Consider the following 26675-nt stretch of genomic DNA (forward strand, 5'->3'; position numbering starts at 1 on the left):
GTGTCTTCATACATGCATTAGTGAGAAGGAAATTAAGAAAAAAAAAAAAATAGAAGCATCCATAATTTAAGTATAAGGAAGATGCAGGATCTCCAGCTCAGCAGCTTAGGTGACAAGATTATTTCCACCCACCCAAAACATCTGCTTGAACATCATCTTTTTTTAGCTGTGAACGTGATCTCTGTGTTATGACTGTAACAGTTTCCAAGTTGGAAGGGGGAACCATACATCTGTTCCTTACTCCAAAAGCATGAGCTAATGTGAACATTTCCGTGAAAATGATTTGATGATCTACATGAAGCCACAGAGGCAGAAAAGAAATTACTGAAGGATTTCACATAGATCTCTACATGCTCTTTCGATCAGGCTCCTGCCTGCTGAGGCAGAACAATTACACATAGATTATTCTCTTCAGTAAGAAGGTCAACGCAGCAATTTCTCAAAGTGTTAGAACAAGCTTTATTTTAAACATACAAATTATATAGTTGTACAAGGCAAAACTACCCTGTAGTGGTAGGCATATTGGGTCTCCACACAGCATGTGTGGCTACTTGTGCTACAATAATCCTGAGATATGGAAAAAAGCCCTAAAAAAAACCTTTAAAGGCCAAAATGTCCCCTTTTAATCACTCTTGCTATAATCACCTCCATTTGAAAATTAAGGAAACCATTAAACAGTTCTGAGTCAAGGAAACAAATTATCTACACGCCAAATACCCAAGATACTTGTCTAATTCCCTGCTGTCATCTGGGTATACTAGCAAAAGCACTTGGGGAACAAGTCATAAGATGCAAATGTGCAAGGTTACTTCATTAACACTGCAAAGCATGTAGAAAAACAGTAAGATATTTTCCTACCTGCAACTACTACTGCTCCATGAAGTGTCTTTTCAACATGTCAAGCTTACACATCCTATGAACTTACATTGTGTGTTAAGTTACTAAAAAAATTTAACTTATTTTGCTTCCTTTCACCATGAAGTTATATGCAATACAGAAATATTCTTAAAGGCTTATGAAAGCAGTAGAACTGCAGACATCTAAAAGTCCTTTACCTAATACTAAAGACTACTTGAACACCTCCATTCTGTTACAAGACTGTACTTGTCATTAACTGACATAAAAAAGAAAGGAACAGTCTCATCTTTAAAAAAATGTTAAAGATAAGGAAAAGGTATAGAGAGGGGTTTTGTTTCTTTTAGTTTCATAAGATATAAAAATAAGTTACGCTATATATTATGGCTTATTTAGCAGAAGAGAGCCTTTATGGATTTAAACACTAGAAGTTCTAACTAATTAAGTTACCATGTTCTCAAACTCTCCTTGTCTGACTGAATGAAAAAACACAAGCAAATACTAATGAGAAAATTAAGAAGCCTCAAAAAACTTTAAATAGCAAGTAGCACTCCTATAAGAAGTTTTTCAGAGATATTTTTATTCTATAATTTTAAGTTAGTTTAATTAATGTAAAATTGAAGTTTTAATTTAATTTAATATCTTGGCACAAATAAAGGCCAAGCCAAACAATACCATCGTGCTACTGAAGTCATTTCTCTTTAATTTTTGTTTTGTTAATCATACAACTAAGACACTAGTTAGATTTGGTAAGCAGCTATCTCAGAAAGGTTACAATAACACTAAATCAACAAGAGTCAAAAGTATAACACCACTGCTCAATAGTAAGAAGAGAGGGTGGGCACAAAAGATGCTTAAGTCAAAGATTACAAGACCACATTTACACAGTGCTGTGTTATTAACAGCTGAGTATATGTAATGTTTTGAAGTCTAAAGTTGCATTCAAATTGGACAAGCTATGACAATACTCAAATGCATGTAAATAAAAAGAACTTGTTTCATAGCTAAAGTTGTAACAAAAATCTAATTGTGCAGTTGAATTAGCATTTCCAACAAAGTTCACAGCAGACAAGCACAAATTTCAGACTTACAGAGATAGCAAGGAAGATCATGGCACTGAGTTTGAGAATATTTTCCACTTCTAGTTTTACTCAGGATGGAGGTGTTGCCAGTTGAATAAAGTTAACTGAATACTTCCTAGCTCCTTATAAAAAAGGCTCCAAGCCATGCAGAAGTAAGCTTCTCTCCCTTTTTTCTCTAAGAAAAAAAAGTATCTGAAAGGCAAGCTATGGTGATTGTTTCTGACAGCAGGAAAGAAACAGATAGAAAAGTAGGTATATAAAAAAATTCTTACAGAAAAAGGCATCTGTCCTGGTTTGATTTCATTTTTAAAAGGCACTTCACATATTACTAAAACTCTGATGTATTATCCTGCTGGAAGGATGTATTTCAAGGTGGTTAGCACAAGTATGCAAACATTCTTTATACAGTGTTTATCTATTACAAATTTTATAATTACACATACTATCTTACATAATTTATTTAGAAGAGTCATGTTCAACATACTGGCAGTTCTTTGTACAATACTTCAGTGAAGATGGATGATCTGTGATAAGCAACAAACCACCTGTAGTGAGTTCATGTTAATTTTATAAGCAGTGTCTTTCAGAAATGACTCCTCAGTCTTTTGTTTTCCTCTCGTAGTCTCTCAATTTCAGCTACTAAGCTTTCATTTACAGAATATCTTTCCAGTAAAGCATGCATTTCATTCTAGAGAAAAAGAAAAAATTCCCAGTCAGTGGCTATAAAGTTAATTACTCCAGTTTTATCCTATTCATTTTCATACCTCTTTTGAAAATTAAATAACCTAGATAATACTGTTTTTAAAAACTTTTGATAAGAAAAGTAAGGTTTTTTCTTATGCTGACATACGGTATTTTGATCATTAATACATTAGTGAATATTTTATCAAAAGGATATTTTGCACTTTTCAGGATCTGAGTCTACTAATGCAGGGTCCATTAAAATGTTCAGTACTGAGATGAGGTCTTTTTAATGCAGATCAAAAGAACAAAGATTCATAAAAAAAAGTATAGTTAAAGAACACAGAACACTGTTCAGCATGCATGCAGCACCTGTAAGTGAAGCTTTCTGTTTGAATTCCATCTCTCCTCCTTACCCAAGCCCATGGTCCTTTCCAAAGGATAGCTAAATTTGTTTCCCTTTTGTCTTTTTATAACTCCAGAAATATAGAATTAATGATACCTACCCAATGCATATTTTCCCTTTATTTAACCAAGCATAAAAACGCTTAATAATTCCAATTCATAATTTCCCCCTCCTTCACATCCAATCCTCCCTTACTAATTCTTAACAAGCAAAACTGATTTTCAGTTTTGGTATTACTGAAAAGGAAAACTGAATGTTTCCCACAATGCTCTTTGTACATACCAACTGCATATGGAACTGCTTAATCATCTCCACTTGCAAATTCACAATATCTCGATGGCATGCTTCTCTGGGGGAAGAATTGCAAAAAGACATGTTTAGTTTTATTTAGAAAGTAGTAATTCTCTACAGTCCTTGGGATCCAGAACTCCATACTTCCTCATCTTCATGACATCATGAAACATGAGTCTAAAACCTCTTAAGCCATAAAACACACTCCTCTACTGCTTATTTTCTATAACACTTATGTTATAACATTGACTTCCGTAAGTACCATTTTTTCAGCATACAAAAGACTTTGGATCTTTTCTGTTTAGAAATATAAATACATATGGCAATATCAAGATTGTTTTTTCACTTACAAGCTGTAAACTTCTCTCAGCTTTGAATGGTAAAAATGGTTTTAAATCACTCAATCACAAGTACCACACAAAGATATTTATCTGTAACTGAAGATACAGCTTTTCAGTACATCACTTCCAGCACTCCTTTGTAAGAGAGCCCAAAACATCGGCTGTGATGAATGATAACACTATTCTCAAGCCCACCAAATGCCTGACTAATCTACATAAAAACCAGTGGCAGCGTTGTCCGTGAATTGATGTGAATTTGCCAATTCATGGACAACTATTCCATGCTACAAGAACCAAGCTTGGAAATACTTTCTGAATGCTACACTGATAAGTGCTCCAGACACTCAGGAAGAACAGCTCACAATAAAAGCAGGCCAGTTTGTAATGCTTTTCCTCAAGAGCGCATCACAGTGCAATCTGAGAGCAAATATCGTGCCATGGGTACTGATGACCTGAGAAAGTAAGGCATTTCCTAGACGCACACAGATCTTATTTAATTCTCCTTTCCTAAAACATATAGCAAACCCAAGGGGAATATATTCTTCATTTTCTATTCCCACAGGTTATTGTGCTTCAGAACTCCCACCGGAGGCAAACAACCTTCTTTGAGTGTGTAGAACACAGATGCCAACTGGCAGATTAGAAACCCAAACACGTAGGTTATCTCCCAAAGACACGAAGTTCAAGAAACAAGCAGCTTTTTGTGACCAAATAAGTTCTGTATTCCTCCTGGCCCTTTTCCAAGGTACTTGCTTTTTAACTCGTTACTTGAAGAGGAATAGATTTCAGACAAGAGCAGTGAAAACCCCTTCCCCAGATTCCAGGGATGAAAGGTACTTATATCAATGAAAGGCTTGCGATGGCTCCCTCCCCTCTCACTGACCTCCATACTAACAATCTTTTACAATCAGTTTGAATGTATCCAAAATTTACAACTGGGAAAAGGGCCAGCACAGCCTTCCAGCTGCTCCAGGAAGTGTAGGTCAGAACAGAAACAATCTCTGATGCTTCAGATCTCGAATACAAGTAGTACACGACTGACAAGGATACTTTTCAATACTGAGATGCTTGAACACAGACTTTACGGAAGAAACACCTGCAGCCCATAAACTGCATTTTAAGTCATGTGAAAGTTACCGCTATTAATCAGATGTGTGACTACCACCAAAAAATTCCAGAGCAGTTTTACTGTAGTATATTCTTACATAAAGACATTTAATAAGATATAATGTATTTTTCTGTTAGCAGACACCGAACAGCCATAGTACATGGAGCTACTATGCATTCTTTTTTGTCACCAAGACAGCAATACTTCCCCTGCCGGGCAATCGTTTTTCCCCTCCACCATCTCAGCTGACCTACTCCATCTTAAACCTGGGTTGGGCAGGGATCCCCTAGACAGAACTCTCTCAATTACTCCATCACCTCTGAACTTCACTCTAAATCCATGCTTACTTCTTTAGTGACAAGTGGAACGTTAGTTAGGTACCCACAAACACAAAGTAGACTGACATCAACTATCATGTAGAGCAGAGACGTTATTTTAAATGTAAGACTTCACCAGCAGAAATACACACATTATTTTACCTTACACACACCAAGCTAACACCAATCAAAGCCAATACAAGTCAAGTCATCTAGATCAAACTCCACGATGTCAACTTTAAGGCAAGTTTTTCCTGCTGGGACAGGGGATAAGCAGGGAGGGAAAAAAATCAGCACAAGGATTCAGGAAAACAGCAAGGATATAGTTGTGCAGATTTACAATCTGAGAAGTATTCAAATATTCATTCTGAAAACATGTTAGCAAAGCCAGGCGTCAGCCATCAGAGTGATTAAAAATCAAAGAATCACAGAACATTTCATACCTAAGTTTCCAAGATTACAGCTATTAATGGTGCCATTTTCTAATGCAAGTAGCAATTTCTTAAAGCAGGTACTAAAACATCTTGCTAAGAAAACATATTATTGAAAACAAATGTTCTGCATGAATACCAGTACCTGAAATCATCCATTGTTTCTTGTATCATATTCTGAATGAAGCTGATTTGGATTGATGTTAGAGGGGCATTCGGCCTGCTACTCACAATGGTTTCTGCTATCTTCTCCGACAACGAACTTGCAACTCCAGCAGTGGTGACAGGTGATGTTATCTTTGGACCTTTACAATTAAAAATAAAATTATTAATTACATAAATATTTTTTAACAGTGTTAATGGAGTACAAGAGGTTTTTATCTGTCTTGAGGTTTGTGAATATTTTATCTCAAATATTACTTAGTAAATAAAAACAATAATTAGAATTAGTCTTTTCAAAGGCAAATAGAGGTGATCTAGGAGGGCTAACTGGATTTACAGAAGAATCAAGACCGGATGTTTTATTTCCTAGGGCACATTATCAGGTTTCACATCAGTTCACAATCAAGCATGCCTAGAACTGGGCCAAAATGATCAACTTACTTAATAAGGTAGTACCATTTACTGGTAGATCACAGGAAGGGTCAGCTTGAATATTCTTCACTATTCTCTCATGTGCATCAGGTGCCTTTACAGAAGTAGATGATGGTGGAGAACTTAATGTTACCGGTTCTACATTTGATGAGGTCAATTTTGAAAGCTGACAATAAAAATAATTAAACAAAAAAGACAATGAATTCTACTTATTGCAATTATCCAATTGCACCTGAAGACCAAGTTTTCGGGAACGCACTTTCAAACATTTTTTGGGTTTAGGAATGTACTCACAGATATATGCTTTTCATTTTCTATAGCAAGACATCTTAAAAATTGATTGCTAAAGTATTCAAAATTGCCTCAAGTGCAGACACAGAAAAAAGAGTGCAAAAGGCAGGAACCTCTTGATTTTCATATCAAACATTTTGTGGCAAAGTTATAACCATCATTCCTAGCAAACTCATCCTCAAAAGCAATACTAAAGAAGATCGATAGGCTTCTGCGAAGATCCTGAGATATCACAAGAAGGAGATGGAGAATAGGGAAAGGGTGCAATTGACCTAATAAATTACAATCACACTCAAGCAACCAACTAAGGATGATTTTTGAGAAAAATCAAAATATTCCTTGGCCCAGCCCACTTTTGTTTTGTGTGAACTTTCGTAAAATGAGCTTATTTAAGAGAAACATACATTTATCTTGCATTGTTGAGGGCCAACACACTTAAATGCACAACATTTTACAGACTTGTGTCAATAGGGTGAAGAGAGTTGCAAAATACAATTAGATGGGACGCTATTATGGATTTTTCCTTCAAGTGGCTTTGAGCAACGTGACCTAGTGGAAGGTGTCCCTGCCCATGGCAGGGGGATTGGAACTGGATGATGTTTAAGGTATCATCCAACCCAAACCATTCTATGATTCTAAATAGCAGTATTCTGTCAAGATTCTAGAAAGACGGCTCCTAACAAGAATTAGTACAGCATACCTGCTTTAAAACTTCTTTAGATTCTTGCTTTCCGAGATTTATTTTCTTAGTGTCAGTCTCTGGATGTTCTGCCTTGTCTTTAACTGGAGATCCCATAACTGCAAGTGATGGACTAGACCGTATCCCTTGTGTGTTACCTCCCACTGGGTTTCTTCTTACTGGTAAGGCAGAGGTGAGCAGAGGGAGAAAATCCAAACCTGAAAGGTAGGACTGAAAATCCAAGCCTAAAATGAAACGGGAAGGGTGAACTACATGAGTCAAAACACACACATATAGCAAACTAACCCTAGAAGTAAAATGTCTGCACACTCACATAAAACAAATAAACCAAAAAAACCCGCAAAACCTCACCCAAAAGTGCACCCCACAAAATCCAAATCCTTAAATCAAACTTAAGCTATAACTGTCCTTATGTAAGTAAAATGCATGAAAAGTCTGTATGTATCAGTATAAATTGCAGAGAGGAAAAACAAAATCACTTTAAGACCATACTCTCGATTTCCTGTTACCATGTTGTGTCTTAGCACCTTAATGTGTTAAACAAATGGTGAAATCAGACACTGAAACAAATTAACTTCTCTGGAAATTGTCTGTCTTCAACAGTATGACAAAATTAGCGTGCAAGTACAAGCGTAGGCCTCCAAAGGCCTACCAGTGACAAGAAAAATACACTGAAAGTATATTTACCATCTGCTTTTCCTTGAGGATCTTCATTCGCTTTACTTGCAATATTATCTACAAAGTACCAGAACACAGGCAAAGCGTTTATTACATGAAAACTAAATCAATATTCAACTCATTGCACTAAGTTCATAATCTAAGACAAATTAAAATACCAAGTAGGTACAGCAGTCAGTAACATACAAATGGCAAAATGTCATGTTATGTGGTCATGAATGATGCTCGATATATTTCAGTATCAGCAACTCACCATCTCTGACTGGAGAAAACACATCTCCTAAACTATTTCGACCCAAATCATCAAAACTATTTAAATCAGCACTTTTCCCGTGATCTGTTTCTTTAGATGGAATCACATCCAGGCTATGGGGAAAGCCTTAAAAGGACAATAAAATTCAGTTAGTAACTGATGTTTTCTGAAAATAATGTGTTATCCCTAAGCAATCTTACAGCAAACACAATGCTTACTAAAGTCTAGCAAGCACTTTAGAACAAACTGAGTGAAAAGTAGAAGAGCAGTATCAACCTGTGCCACAGTCTACAGAGGATCTACATGGAGGAAGTGTAATACGAAATAGTGCAAAATGTCTTTCATATATTTTTTTACCCACTCCTTGTAATATAAATTTAGTAAGTACGTAAACCAGAGGACGGCTGTTAAATAGAAGTTTATGGGAAACTAGCTCAAAGGATATCCAAACTTCTCATCCCATTTTGACTTCATTTATACTTTTGTACTTTAAAATACTTGTGACAAAAAGCCCCAATCTATTTATAAGCTGTATGAACAGGTGTTTTTTTTGTTTTAGACATGCTATCAGAGTACTTTAGGGAATGTTCCTCATTTCTCCAAAATTAATCCACATAATCACAGAACCTTAGAATCACCGAATGCTTTGGGTTGGAAGGGACCTTGACAGGTCATCTAGTCCAACTCCCCTGCAGATGAGGGACATCTTCCACTAGATCAGGTTGCTCAGAGCCCCAGCCAAACTGACCTTAAACTTTTCCAGGGATGAGGCCTTTATTGATTCCCTGGGCAACCTGTTTCACCACCCGCAGCGTAAAAAATGTCTTGCTTAGATCCAGTCTAAGCCTACTCTCCTTTAGTTTAAAACCATTACCCCTCATCCTATTACTACACTACCTGATAAAAAACCCATCCGCAGTTTTCCTATGATCAGGGTCTTTTTTAGACCCCAGTTCCACAGCAGTTTCTGGTAGCTCATCCATTTCCATTTTTAAATTTAAAAAGACCATACCTTCTGAATATGCAAAGTTCTTTTACTTCTAAAGTGAACAGTCAGTTTAATGAAAAATATTTGTTTTACTTGGTAAGCCTTTAGTTTCTTAAAAGATCTATTTATTATGAACAGTGCTATTTACGGGGTAACAGCCATTCCATCTTCAAATTAAGATAATAAATCATATATTTTACCTGAAATAAAATTTTCCACCCTATTCAGTGATGTTGATTAACAACACTTCTTGCATACATAGGAAGCATTTTACTTTACCTCCTACTTCACTGCATACCCAAGGGAGGTCATTAATACATGTCTCTGTGGACTGCAGTGGCTTACTGCCTAATGACTGTTGCTAAATGTATTTCTCCGTATTTAAAAAGGGAGGGGAAAAGTACTGTTGCATTAAAATGGCTGGAGGATTATTTTTTTTCAAAGAATCAAACTAACAGCGTTACTGATTTCACCATACTTTGAGAATTAAATGAAATTGCAAGAGTACATTTCACACAGTTGCAAAATTTTAGAATAAAGCCCAGAATTCTTATAAAGAACTTGTTATTTTAGATGCATAAATAGCAAGTACAGTTATACAACTAATCATACTTTCAACTATATTTAACTTCTTTCCTACCATGTGATATTGGAATCATGCCTCGCACAAAAACACAATTCAGTTCTCACTTGGGTTTTTGGACTAGGTTGTCTTTTTTCCTGTGTTTTGTCTGGTTGTTATTTTTAGATGAGGTCTGTTACTCTTATTTGTTAATAGAATTACAAACCATTAGCTCTGCATTCCCTACAGACAGTACATAAGAAAATACATTATCTACATAAAGATAATCTACAGAAAGTTGGAACAGAAGAGATAACTCTTATGGCGATACTGTGGGCCTTTCTCCTTTAAGATTTAAATACACAGTTTTACTTTAAGTCCAAAATTTTAGGCTTCCCATGTCTAGAGCTTGTAGTAGGACCCAATTCACCACAGTCTCACACTATGTCTAATGCAGTAGGGGAGAGAAACGAAGGAGCGGATGTGCATGCATGTACGCGCAATTCTTTCAAACACACACCATTCCCTCAGTGAAATTTTTATACTGTAATTGTCAAGGCATGAGAAATTCCTTCCATCTTCTACATTATGACAAATATGATAAGAGTAGAAAGAAGACACTACCTATTTTCTCATGAACAACCTCTCCTCCCTTGCTCTCATTTGGCAGATGAGATGAAACTGCTGCTGATGCCTGAGAGGCAGCATTTTTGATGGCAATATTTTTAATTCCTCCAAGATTACTACCAGCTTTGACTTCTGCTTTTACACATTGAGGTTTATTTGAAGAACCTGTAAGGTTAGACTGAAAAAAAAAAAAATAGAACAAATTGAGAGAAACTATTATCGCTTCAGCTAAAAATAAAAGTCAAAGCTCTTCCTTTTTCAACATACTAAAAAATGAAATAGCTGAAGTGGCAACAGTTGCCTAGATTCTTTCAAAATATAAAAAAGAAAGTCTTAATGTAACTTCAAAAAACATGGAAAACATCTGTATTATTACATGAACACTGTGTGGAACTGCAAAAGAATAGCAACAGAACTTTAGGTAAGCATGGAGTAACCTGGCATGAGCTAATTTTGATCCTAGGCTTAGGCATAGGAAAATTAAGATATTACATTATTAGTGACTCCAAACTGTAAAGGAGTAGACAACCCCCCACAGCAAGTGGGCTAGAAGAAGAATGTCTCAGAGCGGTAAAGAATCCACTTTAAAGGTTCCCTCTACCTCCACTAAATGGATGTGTGGGTTTTCTGGATAAAGTAGAGCCTAATTACACTTTGGAAGAGCCTCTTAAGCCTTCTCTATTATTTAATCAACTTCCACACTGTTTATATGTACCTGCAAAAGATGACATATACAATCATGCAAAATATCTCAAAAAGGGGCACCTGAGCCTCTTCCCCTTAAGTGGAAAGGCCATTACAGCTCTTTCCGCTACTTCCTACAGACGAATTTAAGGTGCAACAAACTGATCTGCAGTAGCAGCATATTCACACCATGAAATTTAAGACTAAAGTTTCAATCATTTCTGAGGCTGGAGGTGGAATTCCACATTAAAACCCCCTAAACCAGCAATTTTCTTTTTTTTACCTTGGAAAAAGTGCTACTAAACTGAAGACGTATGCATTTCACACAGCCTTTGTGAGCAATAACTGTTTTCACTGGTGATGTCAGTTGTCTTAAGTCATACTGGCAGATTTTTCCCCGGGAACATCCTACAGCCAAGGTAGTACCATCAGGCATGAAGTCTACTGTTGTCAGAGGAAAATCAGCAACTATTGTTGTCAGTAACCTTCAAACAGGAGAAGAACAGGAGAAAGAAGCTTTTAGAGTTCCAAAGTCAGACTTTTCAAAACAACAGTACCTAAAAAAAAAAAAAAAAGTACAAAAGTTTTCACAATTCAGCTACAGGTCTGCATTTTCACATCTCCAGTGCCAAGTACATTCAGTGAAATATCTTACAGAACTGGATTATACTACGTGTTCACGCTTAACAAATTAAAGACTGCATAGCTCCCAAAAGACTTCACCAGGACAGGATCAAATTGCTTTCATAACTGCAGTTCTGACACCAAAATTATTTAATGGTATCATCATTTCCAGCAGCAATCATGCTATATACATCCTCTAGCTTCCCAAGCCTATCAATTCCAACCTTCCCATAAGTCCAAGAAGAGCTTCAGGTCCTAGTTTGCATTCTTCCACTACACCCTCTCCAAACTAGAACCAGACTCTTGCTTTTATTCAACTAGAGTGAAAACTCAACCCACAGCAGAACTGAAGTTCCATGAAACTACTTGCCATCCTACCCTTTTATGACACAGCCCCATCACCTATGGCCCACCCTTCCCGCATTTTCAACTATTATCCTCCCTTGTTTAAGGCTCTCTAGCTCAGCAACTTTGCACACATTACCACAGCTGTGTCTAACACCTGGAACTAGAAAAGTAGACAACCTAAGTTCAGGTGGCTGCGGGTCCTTACAGGCTATATTGCCATTTACAGAAGCTAACTGCTCTGCAGCAACAAGAAAAGCCTGTGCACAAGCACTTGCAAGTGGTCACTCATATGCAGCACCTCAAATAGTTCCTACGTGCCCTGTTTTGGTTTTTTTTGTTTGTTTTTTAAATAAAAATGCAAAATGGACTATGGCACACACTCTCCAATATTGGTATGACATCCATTTCAACCATTCCTAAGGTGGTCTGAATTAAATATTTCATGTCACAGGTGTGCTTTTCCAGTTTATAAGAACTAAATAAGGATCCTACAAAATTAAAGGTCTTCAATATACTCACTTTTTACTTGAAGAGTCATAGAGAATAATTCTTTTATCACAACCTACAGTTACAAGCAGCAGCTTATTGACTGGAGAAAAGCAGATTTCTGAAGCTGGTGCTTTATGAGTATTTTCAAAATTATGATATGGGTTTTGGCTATTTACATCCCACAGAGTTACATTTCCACTGTCAGAAACACTGCCCAGCAAGGATTTCTTAAAGGACGAATATTGCAAGTGTCGAATAGGCTGTAGAACAGACATAAAAAAAGGAATTGTAATACTAGTACTAAACACCACATTAAATTATTTTATAAACATACAAACACATTAGGAACACAGATGTTACATCAAGTTGAAGTAGTTGGCTGATCACTCTGAAAAATAAAAAGCAAATAAAACCTTTATTTCATTGTTTATATTATAATGCCATTTTTGCTGTCAGAAGGGCAGACCCTTTTTTTATGTATTTTATGTACCAATATAGGTACCACGTGAGTTGATCAGCGAAATGAAGGACAAGAACAAAAGAAGAAAACTTCTAGAAAAGTTTCTTAATTTTGCAGCAAGTATCACACTACAAAAAGCCCACATCACATCTAAAATTAAAGGAGTGAAAAGCTACATTATTTCACCAATTGATCTCCTGCTGAGAAAGTTAAACTTAACTCCCTCCTGACTTTCAGTAGCTGGATATAAGCCAGTTTTGTATGACACAGACTCCAGTTATGCAAGTAGGTCCTGCAGAAGAACAGACTTCAGCACATGCAACCTTGTTATCACAGATGAACGTAATACAGGAGCTTAACTTGCCTTTCAGAAGCAGGTATATTGTTGCTACCATATCGCTTCAAACAATGTCTCAGAACCTCATTGTGCTAAACCGAAATTACAATATTCAATTTCCAGATTAATCTTATTTATGACTCTTTTGTACCAATTCACTCCTGTGACAATAAGGCACTTAGGCTTAAATTGTTTCCTAGCTCCACAGTGCTGCCTTTGCCTGTTTTAATAAACACCCATCTCACCTTCTTCTAGGCTTTATTTCGCTATAAACAATAAGTGAGACTGTTTCCTAAGATCGGTTTTTCAGTACCATCACAGTCTCTTTGGAACTCTCCCAGTTTGAATCTTTTACAGACAACTAAAATTTTATACTATCCTCAAAACATTTTGCTACTGTCTTTGCAGAGGCAGTAACACTTCCTCCGTTTTGTACTGTAAATACTCATCCTGACATATCCTCAATTGCATTTTCTTTTTTGCGATCCAATCTGGTTTGGTTGCTCATTGCCATTTTATGATCAAGAAGCTTGAGTCCTCCTTTCCCTTAGGAATTTTCAAATCCTAGTCTAATAAGCAAAGCCTTAGTTGTGACATAAGTCTGGTACCTTGATTTCTATACTGTCATAGTTACCCCCATGTCTATTTTTTCAATCATTTTTGGACATTGATGCAATCCTCTCTTACGGGCAATGCTTTCCAACGGTGTCTCATCATGGCTTTACTTCTCATAACCATTAATGAAAATATTAAACAAGATTAGCTACGAATAACCCAAATAAATATTTTCTTTTAAGATTACCGTCTTCTTTCCTATAATCAATTAATTACCCTCAATTCCTTTCTAAACCCCATCCACTGAATCAAGTGTTTTACTCAAGTCCAGATAGATGAGAACAACTGCATTTTATTTGCCTGAAAATGCTTTCTAAAAGCTATTATATTATTCTAGTACAGACTGCACCACAATGTGCTGTATTGGATTTTATCCTGCTTCTCTGTAACTTCATTTTAATGGAGCTATGTGTTGGTTCATATGCCTCCAACATAATTTCTAGCACTTGTACTGCACGTCTTGCTGGAAGCCTAATTGCTCGACAAACTGGCACCCTCAACTGCATGTTCAACTAGGACAAAAGGTCATTGCTTATAATTAATACGGTTCTCTGCTGGACCGATGGAGACATTTGCATCAGCATTTTTCAGTTTATTTACATTAAAAAAGAAGTATCAAGAGTCTTAGAAATAATGGCTTCAATTGCATATATGATCTGCATTGGAACATGCCTATTCCTCACAGTTCTTAGAATCATAGAATCGTTAAGGTTGGAAAAGACCTCTATGATCATAAAGACCATCATGCAGTTCTTCTGTCAATGCTTCACCTCCAAATACCTTCCTCACTGCCCTGGCATCTGCTCCTGTTCCACTTTCTCCCTCCTCTCTTCTCTTGCCCACCAAGTTTACTCTCTCCTAGCTCTCCTCAAACCCCCCTTGCTATCCTACCAAGTCTCCCATTTCCTTTTCTCACTTTTTCTGCTAACCTTGCAGGCCCAAGGCAAGTTCTCCATCTGCCTACATATACGTCTTCCTCATATTAGCTCTGTTCCCCACTTCTCATTGAAGTCATGGTGTTTCCTGAGAGAAGCTTAACAGTTTAATTTCAGATTGCTGATGAAGGCGGTGCAAGGAAGCTCCCCTTCACTCTTCGCTTTCACCGAGCTAGTTAGCAACAAGCTTCACTTGCAATAACGCAATTGCTAGGTCAGACTCAGGCAACACAGGCACTTGAATTTGTGCACTTTTATGAGACTGTCAAATGTATCACATTGGCACCTCTGACAGTATGCTACATGCCCAAATTTCAAACTCCTGCCCAGAGAGCTGGAGGCATGAAAGAACCTCATTTCTGAAAGGCTGCTTGACAAGACAAAACCAAAACATTTCTCCTCTCAGAAGTGAGTCACTTAATTTGAAGTTTTCTCTAAAAAATACTTCATCTGAGGAATATCTGGTTGAAAAAAAATAGAGCCTTAAGCTTAGCACAGTTAGAAACAGCAGACAACCAAGCCTCATGAGGGGAGAGCATCAAATATTAAGATGCAGATGGTCAAACTACATCATTTACATTGTCTTAAACTTTTCCTCACTTCCCACTCCATCCATAATCAAAAAGCAAATCAGAAACTGTATTTTAGAATGAGGCCAGGCTTCATAAAGCAGTATTCTTGCTTTATCTTTCATTTATTGACTCAACGCTACACAAATTTTACAACAAAACAAACAAAACCACTAACATGCTACCTAGTGTTCGCTGGAGTGAAATTCAAACACACATACAGCCACTGTGAAAGCTAACAAGTAGATATATAAGAATATCTTTTTTGTGACCCTGCGAGGGAAAGGGACTCCTTTCACAGGAAGAGATAAATTATAATACTTGATCAGATATTTGATGTGTAAAAGCATTCAATACTGAAGTTCTGAAAAGGTAAAAGAGATCCCTCCCCACCCACCACAGGAGACAGACCCAGGATAATCTAATGCTAGGCATAAGTCTCTTCCAATAAGTTAAAACCAAAACTTATCTCTTTTACGATATTTCTTTTGTTAACAGTTCTCAAGTTACTTTCCCAACCTTCTGCCTCTGATTACTTTTATTGCCAAAGATGCTAAAATCAAAAATTATCATGAGCAACTGTGTGTTCAGAGAAAAATGTTACCTTTTATGTCACTGAACTTAAAAATACTGTTAAACTGTGTATCCTTTTGTTAACTGTTATTTGAGTCTATTTTCTTCAGTTCCTTCTTTTTATCTTTACCAGACTTCTTCCCCACTTCTAAACCCTCTGTACCTCTGCCAGTCCTAATTCTGTAAACATTTTCTGAGCTGTCAAACATCCCATTCTACATGAGATATCATCTATTTTTAACTTCAATACATATTTCTTTATCTTATTTCTTATACTTCTAATGTTTTTGTCTATCTTAGTGACACAAAACTAACACGTAGCCACAGTCTCCATAAAACAGTCTTTAGAAAAATGCTGATTTTTGCTTATCATTTTGAAGTCACAGAACTTGAGTACACCCCAATCAAGTTTTTTCCCAAGAAGTTGAACTTCACTTGTTATCTCCTGTCCCTTTTCTTAACTTACAGCTTAGAAACAAGAGTTCTGTTACTCAGATTTTGAATACTAGGTCCTCCAACTCAGCCTAGCTGCAAACAGGCCCAGTACAGTTCCTTGGTCTTCGTACTGCCAGCAATAGGAATCCCAAGCCTAAAAAGGGCACACAACCCATGTGGTTTAACTACAAGGTTTACCGGTTACAAGCAAAAAAATTAGCTAAGGATGTGGGAGACAAGTTAAACATTGGTACTTTTCTGAAAAGAAGCCCAAGAATGCTTACAGATTCCAATTTCATTCACAGAATCAAATCCACAAAATCAAATGGCAAAGGTGTGGGACATGTTTCTTTGGGAAAAAGTCTGACTAGGCAAGCTTAAGTGCCTTACCTGAACTAGTTCTAGGGGGATATTTAAGATAGTTGCTATATGTTAAGTCAGCATAGCTGCTCAGTAGTTGAAACTCAAATATGCTTAGAGCAAATGCCTGAAGAAAAGCACGAAGGAGCATCTGTTTTCCAGTGGTGTTAATCACCAACGCTAAAATCATTTGAGAAGGATGCAATTATTTGGATAGAGTTGTTTCGGAACTAACCTGCAAATATGAAGCAAGTTTCACTACATCTTAACAAGTACAACTCCTGATGACCTATGGGAGTTTGGCACACATGTAACTACCACAAACACGTTCAGTACAAGGTGTTAAACCCACAAAGAGAAAGTTAAGTCCTCCTTTGGAAGATTTTACCAGTCAGTGCAGCACAAAAAGGCACAGAAATCTTTTTGCCGTATCTGTGATTGGAGTAGATTTACTGTAGAAAACAGAAATACATCTTATCGTTCAAACAAGGACCAGCGCACTTCAGAAAACGGCTGGTCTGTTCCTAAGAAGGACTAGTTACATTTAGGGGTTTTCACTGCTGGAAAACAAGTGAAAAGCCCAAAAATAAACCAAAAGCAGTCCAGCATCATTACTTTGTTTAAAGATAGTACAGTTTCCTAATCTCCTTTATACCTTAGTAAGCCTTATAAGTGAGAAGGAGGATGTAAACACAGTTGACAGTCTTCAGCTTTTAAAGCCATTTCACTATATGGAGTGACCAGAACTCATCACATTTCTTTACAAATCAGCCAGCTGTTCAAACAAGTGAACTAAATCCTGTTGCTAGGAGAATAGCACCGGGCAGTGAAGACTTGAACAAACATTATGTTTCAAAACAAACCTTAATTCATCCTCACAACAGCAAGTAGATAAGAATCTGGTAGTCTAAATGAATACCAACAGCAAAGACAAATTATGGGATCTGCAAACAACTCCGTGATAGAACCCAACTCTAATAAAGCACAAAGGTGTTTCTAAATCAAAATCAATTAACAGAATATAGGCCAACATTTATATGAAAAGAAAGTTGTTTAAAGTCACAGAAAGCACTACAACCTTGGGCTAGTCCCCCACTTGTAGAGTCTATACAATATCAGAAATTAACTGGCAAGGAAACTACATTCCATCATGCTGAATCAAACAGAGACAAGCTAAATTTTATAAGGTCAGTTCGACCTCGCATTCCTCAACTGCAGAAGTAGTTACTACGGAGTGGTGACCCTTACTGAGCCAGACAGCTAGTGCCAGGATTAAGCAGGACAATACACTGCGTTATCTATTCAAGCTTACTCTTACAAAACTGGGCCCCTAAACTATAAATCAAGGAAAGGCTTTTTAAACTTAAAAGAATTACACAAGCCTTCAGATATTTGCTTCACTGCACTATTAATCCTGCAGTTCTCTACAACTGCCAATTAAAACCCAAAACAAAGCTATTTTTACACAGAAAAGCAAAGGTAATTTTTAGGATATAAAATAAGCTGATAAACTGGGATATCCAAGTAGCCATCCCATTACATAATTATAGTTCAATTCCATTTTAAATTAAAGCTGCAGTCAAATAACTGCCCCCTCCCCACTTGAGAAAACACTACAGACCCTTTATAACATGAATAGCAGCTCTCTGCTTGCAATTACTTTGATTTAACACATCAAATATCTTTATCCATCTTAAAGGTCATTCAGTTTTGCAGTAGGCCTCTTGATTTCATCTGCCAAAACAGCTATTCACTACATCACTTACTTCTCATCACTTTTTGGTAGAAAAAGAGTTGAATATAATCAAACTGGTCAATGCAAGTCATCCCCGTAACATTTTTTTTGTTATCCAGCTAACTAGCAACATAGCCTTCGCTCTGAATATTCACCTCAGCTGTCTAATCCAGTCATAGATATCCCTGTAGCTCCTGCCTCACATCCACATTTTTCATAAGATCATAACAATCAAATCAGAAAAATGAACTGACCATATAGACAGATTTTTAGAGATCAGACCAAGTATGAAGCACAATTTTGTTTCAATATGAGGCTACTGCGATGGATCAAAGACATTGCAGCACCCAAAGGCAGAGATAGTTTAAATTTTTTCAGCAGAAAGTATACCACAGTTCCCAAGATGCTATGAAGTCATAAAGAGATTCTTCATGAAGTAAAATTGTTCATGCTAGACAGGAGAAAAAATTAACTTTACGCTATCTGCAATCTAGGACTGAAAAAGCTGTTGCAGTAACAGAAAATGAGTAAAAATTCGGTATCCTCTGTGACATTAATGGTCAGGTTTAGGACCAAAGCAACAGTTCTGTATCCCTTATGCCACTTCTACCTCTAAAAATGGCTCAGCATAAAATAAAAAAAAAAATGCCTAGAACACAAACACTTGGCTGTGCCTAAGACAATATTCACACTAAGAATGCATGCTGGAACTTCCAATGGGACACAGCTCAGTTACTACTGCAGATGCCCTTGTATCGAGGGAATTCCCCTAATGATACCCACTAATTCCCCAACATTTTTTGAGTCCACAAAAAGGAATTGAAGTGGAAAACTCCATGAAGGCCCCCAAGTAGTACCTCTACTTTGTGTTTGTTTTCTGCAGAGTTTTCCTTCAAACTAGTTATCAAAAAATCTCGCCTGAACACCTAAGTAGATAATATGAAATCTCACTGCTTTTCTCTTTGAGCAGCTGTGCAATTTTAATCTTCAGTTTAAATAAATTTATCATTTCCAGTGCAGGCTTATGTTCACCCCTATCGTACAGATGGCTCTGTTCGGTTGTAAATCTCATTACTGTGGGTAAGTCAGGACCCAGGCTACATGGTGTGTCATGCATTGAACTCCTGTTTCAGTTTGTAAAGCCAGCTGTTTTTTGTTAGGTTCTAAGATGCGTTGAAGTTTGTTCTTGAGGAGCCAGAGTCTAAAAAGTAAAATATGCTGTAGCCTGCATATAAGTAAAGGCACTTGAGAAATTTGTATTTCAATGTTGCCCATTACTTAAGAGTAGTATACACACAATCGTCTGTTTTTAACTTTTCATATGTGCACTCTCAAAGACTAAAAGGAAATTATTAACAAAACTTAAAAGCTCTGGATACATACTTTCAATTTCTAAACACTATGAATTAAATCCTCATACCTGAAAGGAATTTTATACAGATAGCCTACCTGACGGCTGCCATAACCAAAGGGAGCACTCGACAAATTGGTGGTGATACTGTGTAGGATAATTTCACCACTCAAAGATCCAGAAGCAATATAGCAATCATTCCAATTATATGTAACACACGTGACTTCATCTTTATGATCCTGTGGAAGAGTAAGGTTAGAGGGAGAGGGTTAAAGACATCCAGGATAACCATATTTCTTACTAATCTGTGCTTCTGCAGAAAACCTTCAGCTCGATATTTGTTTCTGACCACATGTAACTCTTAAATAATCTTACTGAATGTTGCCATGGAACATCCCAGAAAGCAGGAGAACATACTCAAGAGCATGTTCAGCCATTATATTTCAACCGCTATCTGACTGTTTTCAGAAGATTGTTTTAATGTATTAATAAAAGATGATGATGTAATTACATACAATATTTTAATAAAGACAACCATAGAGATACCTACCACAGGTGTCATTAATGTTATTTTTAAAGTCAAGTCTTCCAGAAACCAGCGATATTTTAACACATTTACTGTTAATCTGACAACAAACTACTGCCAACTTCCCCTTCTGTCAATTTTAGTATTAACACCTATATTTACCTAATAGCTTTTCCATATAGTCATTTCCAATGACGATATTACATTTAATGAATATACAGGGGAAGACAATCAAGTACTTCTAGCCCAGAAAGGAGAAAAACATATTTAGAAGTTTTGTATTAGCTACTTAGTAGTTTTGTTTAAAACTGTAACTTTAAAAGTCCAAGAAAAAGAAAGAATAAGTAAAGCTAAAGTTTTATAGGCTCTTTAACAGTGCTCATAAATGAGTGCAAATCATCTACTGGAGGCATCATTGTAATATACTAGACCATCCTAAGTTTTGTGTATCATAACAAGGTCTTAAAGGATTCATACTGGACCTGTTAGAAGAAAACAACCATGTCCCAGTTTTGCGTAACAGTAGCTCTACTATAGTATTCAACTCAAGCAAATGTGTTTTCTTGTTTGTATCAGAAACAGCAATTACCTGAAATACTTCCCTTGGAAAAAAAAAATCCCCATCATAAAATACCAGTACAAATTTGCAAAGTAAGATGCCTATTCGGAAAATTTGAACATACATTATTGTAGAATTATAATCTGAAGACATCAAGCTAAGTATGTTTGCTAAATTAAATCTGCTACGCTATGCACAGCACATAAAGAACACAAGGTTGAACAAGACAAACGTGTGCTAGTCTGCATCCATGAACTAGACACTACAGACACAGGATTTAAGAGAAAGTATATTTTTAACAAGACAAACGTGTGCTAGTCTGCATCCATGAACTAGACACTACAGACACAGGATTTAAGAGAAAGTATATTTTTAACAGTAGGCAACAAAACCTGGAAGTCATGAAAGCTACTGTTCTTCCTCACCCAAACTTACCTTAAGGCTACGGTAAACCTTTCTGGATTTCAGATCCCAGATATTAACTGTGTTATCAAGGCCTCCACTTACAATATAAGAAGAGCTAGAATTCAGGCTCACACACGTTTGTTTTGCCTGATGGCAAGGGGGAAAAAAAAAAAAAAAAGGAAAGTATGTTAAAGATAATTAAGGGATTTATTCACATCTACTTAAAAGCATGTTCTTGTGTGTTTTGACACTCACTGACACAAACAGTCCCACAGACTGATGGAACTACAATCACTACCCATCAAAAGGCATTCAAAAATATAGTCCAGTTTGCTCTTATGTTTAATACACTTTAAGATCCAAATACATTAATTAGTAAACTCTCAAATGCTTGCAATTTCCCATTTCAAAATTTTAGCACCTTTTCCTTCAATATGCATTTTCCCTTTAAATTTATAGCTCCCTAAAGTACAATCACAGACTTCTATCCAGGTACTGAGTTTTAGAAAGAAAATGATAAGTTTAGGAAAAAAACTCCTTAAAAGAAAATCAAAAAGTTGTCCAAGTCATGTACTTCACATTCCCTAAACATTACAAAGAATATTATAGCAGCAAACCTCATAATTCGGTAAAGCGATTCTTTTTCAAATAATCACTGAAGTTCCAGCTTTTGAAAAAAATGTCAATCTTAATGATAGACCTACACTGAGGACAAATTATTATTCAGTTCTATCATGTTGAAAATTCACTTTTAAGTTCCTAAGATTTGAATGAGGAAAAAACAAGACTATCTAATTATTTATATGGTAAAAATGGAAATGATAGCATTAGTTATAGACTGGATTTATTGAAATCCCCAGTTATTGAAAGTGTTTGCTTCTGTAACCTGGAAGCCTGGTTGCCCAGTTTGAACAACTTTTCAGAAAATTTCCCATTCAAATTAGCATTACAATAGCTATCCAAAGAGAATAATAAGAATGGCTTAGAACACTAACAAATCATTCAAGTAACCAGTTTTAGAAGTCTCTTAACATAAGTCCATCTTTCTGATGAGCTTATAGCACATATTTCCATTTAACAGGAAAAAAACTCGAAACATTAGAGACATTTTCCCATTCCCAGAAGCCAGCATATGTTGACTCCAAGAGCAACCTTTACAGACTCTTATGTTTTTCATCGTACAATTCACAGGCATGTATAATACTGACAATTCAAGCTGAAAATGAAGTTCAAGCTTGAGGTCTGTTCTGTCCTCTACACATCAGATCAAGTTTGAACCACTGACTGCGTCGAGCTATCACATCAAGGCTCAAAAGGAAAATTCCCCTAGGAGAAATCCATCGGCATCAGATGCTAGTGTAACCACATTTGTACTTTCTTACTGGTAGAACTATTTTAGAAGCACTATTCCCCCTCACTCTTTACATGCATTTAACACTACCCAAGGAAATGTTTTTATGTACGTATCTTAACTCCAAAAATACTAAAATTAAATTGATCCCATAACGCAGAACAGATGCGATACAAACAGTACACAAGGTGGGATGGGGAAAGAAAACAAGGAACAGCATTCGTCATACTTACACCTTCAGCTATTTCAAAGAGTGGAATAGGTTTACTTTTACAGCCTGAAACAACTATTTTATCACCAGCAGCAGAAGCAGTGACCAGGTATCTGTCTTAGTCACAAGTTATGGACCATAATTGCATTATACCAGTGATTAATAAAAGCCATAGTAAGTTTCCCCTACTGAGCAGAAGACAGATTGGCTAAACAGTCTACAGCATTGTACCTTGAAGGGACCTAGAAATAGAAACATAAGGCTATTTTCCAATAGCTCATTAAGAAACTCTTGTATTCACTACAGCTCTTCCCAATATAAGGCAGAGCAATTTCTTTCAAAGAGAACAGAAGAGAAGAAATAACTGGCAGATATTATTTAAGAGTTCTTCAACACTAGAGCAGCTTATCTGGCCTATAATTTTGTTTCCCCTCAACCATGAAGTAAGAGCCCCATTTATCACTCAAGTCCAAAGGAATATCTGTGCTGTGAGCAGACTATGGATTTAAAGAACAGTCCTGCCCATGACAAACATTAAACTACTTCACTACATAGTATCTAGAGTACAATGAATGTTTGTTAACTTGTCTCCCTCCATACTGAGGGGGAAAAAAAAACCAACCACCAAAAAAAAAAATACCCTTTGCCCCTGCACCCTCACCAACGAATGGAGTAACCATTCAGATCCATGCCCTGTAAGTCTTCAGGCCAATGCCCACTGTGATTTTATATTTGCTTATTCAAGAATACAGATCAGTTGGCTGGATTTAACACCAAAGAACTGGCAGGCAGATTAGTGCTTCATATTTCTTGCACTATTTTAAGGCACCACTTTAGCTTACAGGATTATGCAGAACCAAAACCAATGCTCTACCCGTAACAAATTAAAAAACAATCAAAAGCATAGAGAGGAAGATACTTCATTGCTTCAGTTTTGGAGGATGACAAGAGAAGGAAGCATAAGACAGACTGTCCACAGCCAAAGCTCACTAAAAAAACACACATACATATATAAGCATTATATATGTGTTTCTGGTTCTCTGCAAACTCTATAGATCAATTTTGCTCTGCTTCAATTTCTTTTTCTGGAGTATCCACTTATCTGCAGACTTAGGGTCAGACATTTAGAACTTGCAGGACTTTTATGTGCCAGCATCCTCTCCTTTTACATCACGATCAGACAACGCTGCCTTTTTGCACCGACAACCACGCAAGCTGCTCACCTCACAGTGCACTATTCTCATGAAATTTCTCATATATTCACCTAGCACTCGTCACCGCACATCATTATTCTATAAGAGGCTTCCAAGACAGAGGAGAAAGGTCTAAATGGGCAAGATCCACTTCCAACACCCCCCATGAATGCTGTCCTACGCATCCAACACGTTTGTTTCCTCTGCAAACACTACTAACAACACTAAGAAAATCAGCACCTACAGAGCAAACAGTAAGTGTACACTATCAAAGGCTACCAGAATCAACATGAAGCCATTCAGAACATACACACACAAAAAAAAAATCTTTCATTACCATTTTCCTCTCTACACTATATACAGAATTCTACACCAGCAATTGCTTTGTACAACCTTGTCAGCAAATTAAGCACTGCCCTGAAAGTGAATACTGTAATCAACTACTGAAGAAACAAATGGCTAAGCTTTACAATTGGCAGGGAATTCAAGCATATCATAATCATTAAAAAAGTGTTAGCCTCCTAACGGAAGAAAAAATTCTTCGGAAGCATTTACCAGTGTGAGTTTATTTTGTAAATCACTTCCATACAGAGAACCACAAAATTTTCATTACAATATATACCAATCTTTTTATGCAAGACTTCAAAACTTTATCTGGCCTGAGATTTATAAGTACTTAAATTAAAAAAATAAAAAACCAAAACACTGAAATTTTGAAGAAAACCTGTGGCTGAAACCGTAAAGGATACTATTGCTGGCCCAACACAGGGAGCTGACTGGATGTGAGGATGTATGTGGGTTGAACTGCTCCACCACAGTTAGAGATGAGGAATCCCATATTTTAATATCATCTCCTGATGACGCAAAACGTATGCCTTCTTGCATGGCGGCACCTGTTTTAGCAAAAATAAATTAAAAAATGAGAATATTATACATACACATAAAGTAAAAACAGACAACAAGTCACTTCACAGGTCAAGAAGAATTTGATCTGTGCCACTTAACACTGTTCCCATGGTAACTAGTACTTTTATTTAGACTTAGACAAGCAGAACCATTCAGATGAATATACTGCCAAAAACAGTAAAGACTCCACACTCTCGTTACTTAAATTCTCACAGGAAATGTACATTTTCATTTTCACAAAGGAAAAGCCATTCCCTTTACAGCACCAAGAGACTAAGGTGACGCTTTTATCTCCACAGACTTCACAGTCTAACATGAAGACGTGACTGTTTCGAGGACTTCTTTCCCACCAGTAGATGGAGATGTACAAGTTCGAATCAAACCAGCTGTCACAGGGAAAGGCTGGAAGTTTGGACCTGAAGGACTCACTCCAGCATTCATCTCGCCTTCCTTCAGAGGACTGCCAGGAGTCCTTTAAACTAAACCTTCAATGGTACAATACGGGTGATTATGAGTCACTTTTCAAGACAGCTTTCACTAAATTAAAAAACCAAAACCAAACAAAAACCAACAAGAACAAGGCACTGCTATCTGTTTTGGCAGACACTGCATTAGAAGTTAAAGCCAGGCTAACCAGTTGCAGGTTTGCACAGTTTATTCTCAGCTTTTCACACTGGGTATTTTAAACCAGCAGCCAACAAGGACTCAAAAGGCTTTGTTCAACTGGAACCACAACCACCCTTTACCCAAGATTCCTGGAGAGATTTGCTGGGCCGTGGCCCCAGACACCATCCCACAGAGCTGCTGCTGCTCCCCCTCTCCTCCCTCCCTCCCTCTCTCCTTCCCTTCTTCCTCCCCTCCCTCCCTCCTTCCCTTTCCTGCCTCCCCCTTCTCGCTCTCTTCTCCTTCTTCCCTCTCTTCCATCACTTTCTTCCTCCCTCTCTCTCTCCTTCCCTTTCCTCGCTCCCTCTCTTCTCCCTTTCTTCCTCCCTCCAGTCTTCCTTCCCTCCCTCCCTCCTTCCCTTTCGTGCCTCCTCTTTCTCACATTCTTCTCCTTCCTCCCTCTCTTCCATCACTCCTTTCTTCCTCCCACACTCTCCTTCCCTTTCCTCACTCCCCCTTTCCCCTCCCTCCCTTCTCTCCCTCCCCTTCTTTCCTTTTCCTTCTTCCTCCCTTCCCTCCCTCCTCTTCCTCCCTCTTTCTCTCCCTCCCTCCCTCCTTGACTCCCTCCTTCTTCCCTTCTCTCCCTCCTCCTCCTCCTCCTTCCCTTCTCTCCTTCCTCCTCCTCCTCCCCTTCTCTCCCTCCCTCTTTCTCTCCCTCCCTCCCTCCTTGACTCCCTCCTTCTTCCCTTCTCTCCCTCCTCCTCCTCCTCCTTCCCTTCTCTCCTTCCTCCTCCTCCTCCCCTTCTCTCCCTCCCTCTTTTCTTCTTCCTCCTCCTCCTCCTTCCCTTCTCTCCTTCTTCCTCCTCCTCCTCCTTCCCTTCTCTCCTTCTTCCTCCTCCTCCTCCTCTCCGTCCTCTTCCTCCTTCCCTTCTCTCCTTCCTCTCCCTCCCTCTTTCCTTCTTCCTCTTCCTCCTCCTTCTCTCCGTCCTCTTCCTCCTTCCCTTCTCTCCTTCCTCTCCCTCCCTCTTTCCTTCTCCCTCCCTCCCTTCCCTCTCTCCCCTCCGCGCCGCGGTTCCCTCCCCGCTCCGCACCTTCTCCCCCCTGGCGGCCCCGGCCGCGGCCCGCGGCGCCCCCGGCCGCGATTGGCTCGGGCCCCCCCGGCTCCCAGTTCTCTACGGGGTCCGCGCGCACTCCCGGCCAA

General features: G+C 37.7%; 1 protein-coding gene across 1 annotated transcript; it reads right to left on the bottom strand.

The window, feature by feature from the left end:
• Positions 1-435: 435 nt before the first annotated feature.
• On the bottom strand, positions 436-26596 carry NEDD1 (NEDD1 gamma-tubulin ring complex targeting factor). Its single transcript, XM_069853214.1, has 15 exons — positions 26566-26596; positions 24715-24858; positions 22795-22889; positions 21241-21357; positions 19819-19959; positions 12381-12610; positions 11173-11374; positions 10203-10383; positions 8029-8154; positions 7785-7832; positions 7098-7321; positions 6116-6272; positions 5658-5817; positions 3307-3373; positions 436-2625 (listed from the first exon to the last, which is right to left on the bottom strand). Exons 2-15 carry the CDS (start codon positions 24848-24850, stop codon positions 2521-2523), a joined length of 1989 nt encoding a protein of 662 aa, XP_069709315.1. The 5' UTR covers positions 24851-24858; positions 26566-26596; the 3' UTR covers positions 436-2520.
• Between the last annotated feature and the right edge of the window lie 79 nt (positions 26597-26675).

Source organism: Phaenicophaeus curvirostris, chromosome 1 (assembly GCF_032191515.1).
Source record: "Phaenicophaeus curvirostris isolate KB17595 chromosome 1, BPBGC_Pcur_1.0, whole genome shotgun sequence".
Classification (NCBI taxonomy): domain Eukaryota; kingdom Metazoa; phylum Chordata; class Aves; order Cuculiformes; family Cuculidae; genus Phaenicophaeus; species Phaenicophaeus curvirostris.